Consider the following 9,343-nt stretch of genomic DNA (forward strand, 5'->3'; position numbering starts at 1 on the left):
TCATACTTCTCAAACTTCTAATAATTACAAATGGCAAATGGACACAGAATTGTACAATGTGTTTTTCTAACAATTATTTGTTATAGTTTTATAATATAGTTTTATTAAAAATAAAATCATTTTGGTGACTGCCAGAAGTGCAGAGCGAGGAGAGGTGGGGCACTGCTCTTCAGGTTACCCTAATACCTTGGAGACCTATAGAAAAGATGCTGAAGAGAAATGGCAAATTAAACTATTCAAAAACAGAAAATCTACTACCTAAATTTCTGCCTAAAATATACTGATCTTAAGTTAAGACCACAGATAAGACTCTGACTTGATTGTTTTTATAAACTACCTATTTAATCTTTATTTAGAAACATCCAAGATTCATGGTTTAAATATCAGTTCAGTTTATTAATATTTTCTTCACAAAACAGGGTCTCTGGTTATATGTCTCCATGCAACTTTGCATATATATAAATACTTTGTCATGATAAAAACCTATTTGTTTTTGTAGGATGCAGTACGGAATTCTGTGTGTCATACAGCAACCGTTATAGCAAACTCTTTTATGCACTGTGGGACTACCAGTGACCAGTTTCTTAGGTAAATATACTGGAAGGTTTCCACTTTGGTTTACACTCATCTTTAATAGAGACTCTGTTGACATTGTTACATGGATGTGCAGAGCTTCCCTTGCCTACTTGTCCTGAATTTTATTTTATTTATTTATTTATTTATTTAAGATTTTATTTATTTATTTGACTGACAGAGATCACAAGTAGGCAGAGAGGCAGGCAGAAAAAGAGAGGGGGAAGCAGGCTTCCCACTGATCAGAGAGGCCGATGTGGGGCTCGATCCCAGAACCCTGGGATCATGACTGGGAGCTGAAGACAGAGGCTTTAACCCACTGAGCCACCCAGGCACCCCTGTCCTGAATTTTAAATTCTATTTTTGTTATTTTATACATTTTTTTTTCCAGAGATGTATTTACTTACTATTTTAAAGAGAGAGAGTACGCGTGCCATGTGCACAAGTGGGGCAAGAGGAGATGGGGAGAGAAAGGGAATACCTAACAGACTCCCTGTTGAGCACAGAGCCCAGTGCAGGGCTCAGTCCCACAACCCTGAGATCATGACCTGGGACAAAATCAGGAGTCGGACACTCAACTGACTGAGCCATCCAGGCTCCCCTATACATTTTTTATTGTGTATGTCTGCTTGTTTTAAGTTAAAATCAGTTACCTTTATTAGTGAGCTTAAGTTATAGGCTTTTGCATGAAATATATTAATATAATTCTGCTTTTGTTCATAATGAAATTACAAATCATGCATTTTTTTAAAGTCCAGAATACTAAGAACTTAGGAGGTAAAATAGAATCCGCAGTAACTTGAGCTCCATGAAGTAAAATGATTTATAATATCAAGGTAAAATTTTAATGCTTTGACTTTAGTGTTATAAAAAAAGCTTTATGGAATTCATTTCAATAGTATTGCTGAATTTTCTTTTCTTACAGAGATAACTTGGAATGGTTGGCCAGGGCCACTAACTGGGCAAAATTTACAGCGACAGCCAGTCTGGGTGTAATTCATAAGGTAATATATACTGATCAGTATAACAGAAGCAGTATTTCTGGAGTCAAAAAAATAAAAGTTTACTGTAAATCATTCATAAGTACATTTTGTTAAATTGGATTAGTCCTCTTATAGGAAAGAATAAAGTAAATAAATTAAAATACCTATGTTTTGTTTTTAGTTTTTATTTTTTAAAAATATTTTGTTTATTTATTTATCAGAGAGAGAGCACACAGAAGCAGGGGAAATAGCAGACAGAGGGAGTAGCAGGCTCCCTGCTGAGCGGAGAGCCTGATGTAGAACTTGATCCCAGGTCCCTGGATCATGATCTGAGCTGAAGGCAGATGCTTAACGGACTGAGCCACCCAGGCATCCCCCTATGTGTTTGTTTTTAGTAGAAGGTGGAAATCCTTTTCCTATGAAGATGACATTTCTCAAAGTATGAATTGAAATAAGTTATTTGTATAGACTAAGGTTAATTTGGAGAAATGTTATAAAAGGAAGGGAAAAATTAAAGCACTTGTTTCTAACAAAGATGTGATTGGGTCTTTTAAAACTCTCCTCTTATTTGAGTTACAAAGTTATCTAGAGGAGACACCCATTTCCTCCTCTTTTAGAAAGTGAATTTTCTAGAAAGAAGACAATAGTCATAGAAAATACATATTTTTTACTCTCACTTTCTCTTACACTTTTGTTTTGGTTCAAATTTACAGGGTCATGAGAAAGAAGCATTACAGTTAATGGCAACCTATCTTCCGAAGGACACCTCTCCAGGATCAGCCTATCAGGAAGGTGGAGGTCTCTATGCATTAGGTCTCATTCATGCCAATCATGGTGGTGATATAATTGACTATCTGCTTAACCAGCTTAAGAATGCCAGCAATGATGTAAGTATTTGATTGAAAAACTAATTTCTGTTACTTAAGAGCCCAGGAAAACATACTTGCCAAAATATTTTGGTGAATAGAAATTTTGTAGGATTTTGAAATTCCAAAAATAGAACTATTCTTAAGGAATTATTTTTTTTAAGGTTATTGTCTTTCTTTCTCTCTAAACTAAAATTGTGCTTCTCAGTCCTTTAAACCTTGTATGTGACAAACAGAATAAAGTACCATATATTTGTAAAATAGGTATTGTATTTCCACATTTAAGAGTCTTGGAATATTATAACTGTAAGTGACCATGGTAATCATTTAGTCTAATTTTGTTATTTTATAGGAAACTAAGTCCCAGTGAAGTGCATAACTCTCTCAGGAACCAGAATTCTTTATTATTTGCTATTTTATATTTTTTAAATGTAATTCTTTGGAAAAAAAACTTACTAAGCAACTTGTTCTTACTTCACAGAACCTTGAAATAGAATTCTGATTTTAGACTTTAGCTTTTATGTTAGAGTAGACTCTTCATTAGAAGGCTATTAGGAGAGTAGGTAAGTAAGCCAGACAACTTCGCCCTTTGATTTCAGTGAAAAGATTGAGGCCAGTAGGATCATCTGTCTTACCTAATAAGCTCCTCATCCACAAATACTATGTACATTTATTTATATCTTGCCTTATTTCCTCTGGTCTCAGGTACAGCTGTTCTTATCAGACAAAGCTCCTGTGGTTGCCAGCAATAGAAACTTCCACTGATTAACTTCAAACAAGGAGTTTATCAAAAGTAGCTTATATAATTAAAGGAAGAGCAGATAAACCAATTCTTGCAAAAGTTAAGAGCCAGGACAGTTTTAGGGATCTAGATAACAGGAACTAATGAATCATCTCTCTAGGGCCCTACTGTCAGGATGAATGAACTTGAAATGGTTTTGGGTCACTTCACTAAGGAAAGATTAAAATTTTAGTGAAAGAGCATCTGAGTAGTCTGTTTTGGATCACAATCCCACAGTTTGGGTAGGGGAAGGTGGGTGCTTATTAAATGGCAATCCCACCAAGACTAACCAATGGGAGAGGAGTATTTTCCGAGCAAGATTGGGGTACTGTTACCTATAAATGGAGACTGTGCACTCAAAAATGACACATGACTGCTAAAGTGTCCCTCTTGAAATAAAGACCTACTTTTGCCCTTGACCCCATTTTTTCCCACTTCCTTACAATGATGGTCTGTTAGATAACCTTTTCTCCTCTCTTCAGGCTCCTTCTCCTCAGCCCGTAAGTATATTCAGGTCTCACCTGTCCTAAAAAATATCTTTCTTTGACCCTTGCTTCTCCCTCTTAGTTATCATATTTCTCCCCTTCTCATGTAAACTTACTGAAAGAGAGCTGTACCTTCTCCCTCCACTTTCGTACTTTCATTCATTTCTCAACTTATTATTTTGTATCAGCAAGCATCATTCTTTTGAAACTGAAATTGCCGAGGTTACCACTGGCTAGCTGGTTCACAAATACTTTGCTCATTCTTACTAGGTCAGCTGCTCTGCGTGTTTAATATCAATATATTTTTAAATCAGAATAAAAGCTTGGACTTTTAAGTACAGTGTTCTGAATCAACAGAGCCCATGCTTTTTCCCTAGATTGTTCGACATGGTGGCAGTCTGGGCCTTGGTTTGGCTGCCATGGGGACTGCGCGCCAGGATGTGTATGATTTGCTAAAAACAAACCTTTATCAAGATGATGCTGTGACAGGTAAGTGATTCTTTCCAGAGCAAGAAACTAGGATTAACTAATATAACTTTATTTATTTTCTATTTATATTTTGTAGCCTCTTAAAAATCTAATAGATTACTTGTAGAAGGGAGTGGATTTTGCCCTGTTTGTCAAATTCATAAAAATAGGCTTTGTGATACATAGATTTTTTAAATGACATATCCTGTGTATCTGTCTATATAACTGACTTTTGCAAATAGAAATTTATTAGAGTGACCTATTTGATACTTGAGTCTCAGAGCTATCTATACTGCATGGTGGTAACGTAGAATAATGTCATTATGTTTCCTTTGAAATCGTTGTAGGATTCGATGAGGTAATCTATCAAGATTTAAAAGGAACATAGCTATAAATATGTGGATGTGCTTTTTATCAAATGGTTTGAAAAAAATGCTACCAGAATTAATGGCTGTTTTGATATGTGATGATAATAAGTGCCGCTTCCAGTAAGCTATCTTTCATTGATTTTAGATACATAATTTTTATTTTTTAATGTTTACTTTTTACTCACTAGGTGAAGCAGCTGGCCTGGCCCTAGGTTTGGTTATGTTGGGCTCTAAAAATGCCCAGGCTATTGAGGACATGGTCGGTTATGCACAGGAAACTCAACATGAGAAGATTCTGCGTGGTCTTGCAGTTGGCATAGCATTAGTAATGTATGGGAGGATGGAGGAAGCTGATGCTCTCATTGAATCTCTGTGCCGGGATAAGGTGAGATGATACATTGTTTATCCTTTTCTCCCTGTAGTTCATCACACCCTGTTTATCACCAGCATTTAGAGAAGCACTCTCATTAGAAATTATCTCTGTTCCCATCAGAACACCTAGCTATACGTGTTGATAATACTCCATGTAATATATATAAAGTCTAATGGAACGTAGGAAAGGAGAGCACTGATTAGAACAAGTTAATAGGACTAATTTGAGAATTTTAAATTAAGACTTCAGATCAGTAATTTTCAGATAAGCAGATCCAAAGAAGTTCTTTAGAAATTTACAAGTTGATTGCTTTTAGAAATAATATTTTTGGAATTACTTAATAACCCTTTAATAAGATATAAAGTTTACCTCGTTTTTTCATCAAAAACCAGTGCCAGTCTCGATACTTATTTATCTGGGTGAGTTTTTTTCATTGCTTTTTGTTTTATTTTATTTGGATAGTGGTATTGTGTGTGGTGGGTAGTCAGTGGTAGCTAATGCTGTCCGCTATAGTTTGGTGAAAAGAGTCACTGTTAAAAGTTAAGTGACAAAACTGCTCATTATTTTGCTCAGCTCTCAGATGCCATATCTGCTCCCCTCAGCCCTCAAGAATGAAGTAAGCAAGTTACAATGTAGAATTAGAAGCAAGCTTCTTTGTTACTTGTTTAATAAATGGAAGCTGAATATGAGAAGGTAGTTAGTGTTGGTATTGGACTTGAGTTGATACTTCTAGTCAGTGTAAGGCAGTACAGGCACATTGCATAGAGTTGTGAATTAAAAGGAGTTAATTCCTCCTGTATTTAAGAGTTTGTATTTCCACATTCATTTAGAAAATTACCAACCCCAAAATCATTCTTCTCATTTCTTGCCTAAAACCAACTCTCCTGGTGGATGTAGCTGTGCCAGTTAGACTGTAGAAGTCACTGTTTGAAATGACAATTTGTTGATTGATATAGATTATTCTTCTTAGGACCCAATTCTTCGACGATCTGGAATGTACACTGTAGCCATGGCTTACTGTGGCTCGGGTAACAACAAAGCTATTCGACGCCTGCTCCACGTTGCTGTAAGTACTCTTCCTCGAGTAGAGGTAGAAAGGACAGTTTGCAGATGGACAGTAAATGTCTGGGCTTCTGCAGCACCCACACTGCATGACTAGCATGAGTGATGTCAGGTTCAGATTCTCACTCACTGCACAAAATCAGCTATAACCTAAGCACCAAGTATAGAACAGAAAAACAGTATGTCAGTACAAATAGAAGTCCTTAATATCATTCAGGGGCAACTTCTGAAAACCAGCTCCAAAGGGCATCCTCATTTCTAAGGGACATGACCACATGAGTATGTGCAGCTACCCTAGGAGAGGGAAACCTAATGAACAATAAAAACCACTTCTTTTTATAGCCTATGAATTTAGCTTCCAGGTATCTCTATGGAACATACCCTATTACAAGAGCTACCTTGCACAGGAAAGCCAATGCCCATGTTTTCCAACAGGCTTTTCCCATTCCTAGTCCTCCCAACCCAAGTAGAGTTTATGAACAATAGTATTGCCTGGTAATGAAACGGACACTGTACATATGTCTTAACTTAGTAGGTTTCTACCATCTGGGTTCCAGGAGAAGGTAAATCTCAGGTCATCTTCCCATGCAGAAAAGGTTTAGAACTATTACTATCTTCTTCCCGGAGATACACACCTCTCATAGTATTTATTATTAATTTAGTTTTTTATCAGTACAGCATGTGGTATGTTGTAAATGGTGGATGTTTGTGTTTTGCTTGAATTTAGAACATACTTTTTTTTTTAAAACAACACTGAAGGAATGGTTAGATTTTCAGTGTAGCCTGCAAAAGGCAGAGTGCAGCTGAAATAATCTTTAGAAGTAGCCCTGGTTCTTAAACTTCACCAAGCTTAAAGGGCTTCCACGTCCTGAAATAGGGTATTTCAGATGAGTTTTTCCCAAGTTGAGGGAAGACATTCTAATATTAATGAGGTCTGATTTACATTTGAATGATATGAGCCTCTCATATAAGTTAATTCTAGTAATGGAATGCACGGTATAATGTAATCATCCTTTAAAATTTTTCCTAGGTAAGTGATGTCAATGATGATGTCCGGAGGGCAGCGGTAGAATCACTTGGGTTCATTCTGTTCAGGTAATAATTTCTAACTTCTGGTTCCCTTTATAGTCCTTTTTTTTTTTTTTAATAGTAACTAAACAGAAACTAAATATCTGAGGGATATATCTAGGTTTAGAGTGAAGACCATTTAACAATAAGATTAGTATTATTGATCTGAAAAAGAAGCAAGTGTGTCTTGAGAGTCCAAGAACCTATTTGAAAAGTAGTGAAATAACTGTTATTTCTGGGTTGGGTTTTTTTGTTTGTCTGTTTCATAACATTCCCTGTGTTTGCTTAAATTTTTAAATCCAAATAGCATGTTTAGTACTCCTCTTTCCATACACATTGGTAATTCAAATGGATTTTGTATCTAACATAGGGTTGTAGAGTTCTTGAAGCTCTTTAATGAGAATAAGAGGTAATAAGCTTTGTTTCAATGCAGAAGGGTGAAAGTTTTGCAGATTTAAGAAAACAATTTTGGACTTGCGATTTGGAGATCCCCTTGGCCCAGGATAGTTGTGATTAAGAGGACGTACTCTGAAACCAGTTTGCTCTGATTGAATCCTGGCTCTGCCACTTCAAGCTGAGTGACTTTGGGCTTGTTAGCCTTTTTGAGCCTCCAATTTCTCATCTGTAAAATGGGTGTAACAACAGTACCTATTTAAGAAGTATGTTTTGGGGGTGCCTGGGATTGAGTAGGGCTCCCTGCTTAGCAGGGCGTCTGCTTCTCCCTCTTCTCCCTCTTCTACTACCCTTCCCCCTGCTTGTGCTCTTTCTCTTCTCTCTCTCTCAAGTAAATAAATCTTGGGGGAAAAAAAAGAAGTGTGTTTTTGAATGAGTAACTGAATTAATACCTAAAGCCCTTAGAACAGCCTCTGGCACTAAGTGTTATTTAAGCGTATGACAGTAGTGGTAACTCTAATAGTGGTGGCAGATGCAGTAGTACTTCTTGCAGCTCTTACTGTCTGCTTATCTCCAATCTTAAGTACCATTGTTTCTTCTGGTTAAGATACTTTATATTAAAATCTAGCAAAGGCAAATTAAAAGTACTTCTTTTAGCTCTATTTGGACACTGCTTATTGTAGCTCATTTGTGATGGAATTATACAAAAAAATAAGTTCCCAAAGTACATGTTAGATGAGTCTCACTCATGTCCTTTTAATCTCTGGGGTAGATTGTCTCCCACATTCCTGGGAGTGGACTTTGTTTAAAGGTCATAATACAGTCCAACAAAGATTGAACATCCATTGTGAACTGGCTACAGGAACTTCTTCGTAACATCTTAGATAGGAAGTTACTCCATTTATCAAGAAGTTACCAGATAGGCTGTAAGATATTTTATTCTTCTGTGGATAAAAATTTTGAATAAAACAGTGAAGTACAGACCTATATGATATGGTAATCAGGTTTCTCCTTACACCGGTTTTGTTGAATAAGGCTGTTCAGCCACATGCCAATTGGCTCCTTCATTGTGTTGTTCTCTAAACCTCATTTGTTCATCTTGTTCACAAAGACACTAAAGAGCCTTCACTAATTCTAAAGACAGTATTTACACAGATCTACTAGTCTGATACCTCTAAAATAAGATAAGTGATTAGTTGGTTATTATTGTTTTTGTAATCCATAGAAGTATCATATCATTGATTCTTTTTCTAAGGTATGACAAAACCTATGTTCCTTAAGCTGTTGCACATTTTTTTAAAAGATCTGCAATAGACTCCACACTTAGTTTCTTGAGTCCTCTTACTGTTTTGTTTTGTTTGTTTGTTTGTTTTTAAGATTTTATTTATTTATTTGACACAGAGAGATAGAGATCACAAGCAGGCAGAGAGGCAGGCAGAGAGAGAGGGGGGACGCGGACTTCCTGCTGGGCAGAGAGCCCGACGTGGGGCTCGATCCCAGGACCCTGAGATCATGACCCAAGCCGAAGGCAGTGGCTTGACCCACTGAGCCACCCAGGTACCCCCCTCTTACTGTTTTTGAGCATAGACTATTTAGCCACTTGTAGTCTTTTTGTACCTTTGCCATTCTCTCTTTTTTCTCAGATTTGTCAGCAGTAGTTCCATAACGACAACCACAAGTTCTCTTTCAGGGAGGTGATTCATTTAGTTTACAGAGCTGAACTCATTTAAGCCAGCCAGTCTTTGTACCTGTTATACATTTTTTTAAAAAATTGTATTTCTTTATTTGAGAGAGAGAGAAAGCACAAGCAGGAGGGGCAAAGACAGAGAATCTGAAGCAGAGCCTGTGGTGGGGTGGGGAGAGCCTGATGCAGGGCTTGATCTCATGACCCTGAGATCACAGCCTGAGCCAAAACTAAGAGTC

At 36.9% G+C, this 9,343-nt stretch overlaps 1 protein-coding gene across 1 annotated transcript in view; it reads left to right on the forward strand.

The window, feature by feature from the left end:
- Nucleotides 1–9,343, forward strand: part of PSMD1 (proteasome 26S subunit, non-ATPase 1) — a 91,742-nt gene that overhangs the window by 21,069 nt on the left and 61,330 nt on the right. The window contains exons 10-16 of the mRNA XM_059393703.1: nt 500–588; nt 1,499–1,577; nt 2,270–2,443; nt 4,066–4,177; nt 4,713–4,909; nt 5,868–5,963; nt 6,990–7,054. Coding sequence (XP_059249686.1) covers nt 500–588; nt 1,499–1,577; nt 2,270–2,443; nt 4,066–4,177; nt 4,713–4,909; nt 5,868–5,963; nt 6,990–7,054 — 812 coding nt within the window. The remainder of the gene's footprint in view (nt 1–499; nt 589–1,498; nt 1,578–2,269; nt 2,444–4,065; nt 4,178–4,712; nt 4,910–5,867; nt 5,964–6,989; nt 7,055–9,343) is intronic.

This window comes from Mustela nigripes, chromosome 3, assembly GCF_022355385.1.
Source record: "Mustela nigripes isolate SB6536 chromosome 3, MUSNIG.SB6536, whole genome shotgun sequence".
Taxonomy (NCBI): Eukaryota; Metazoa; Chordata; class Mammalia; order Carnivora; family Mustelidae; genus Mustela; species Mustela nigripes.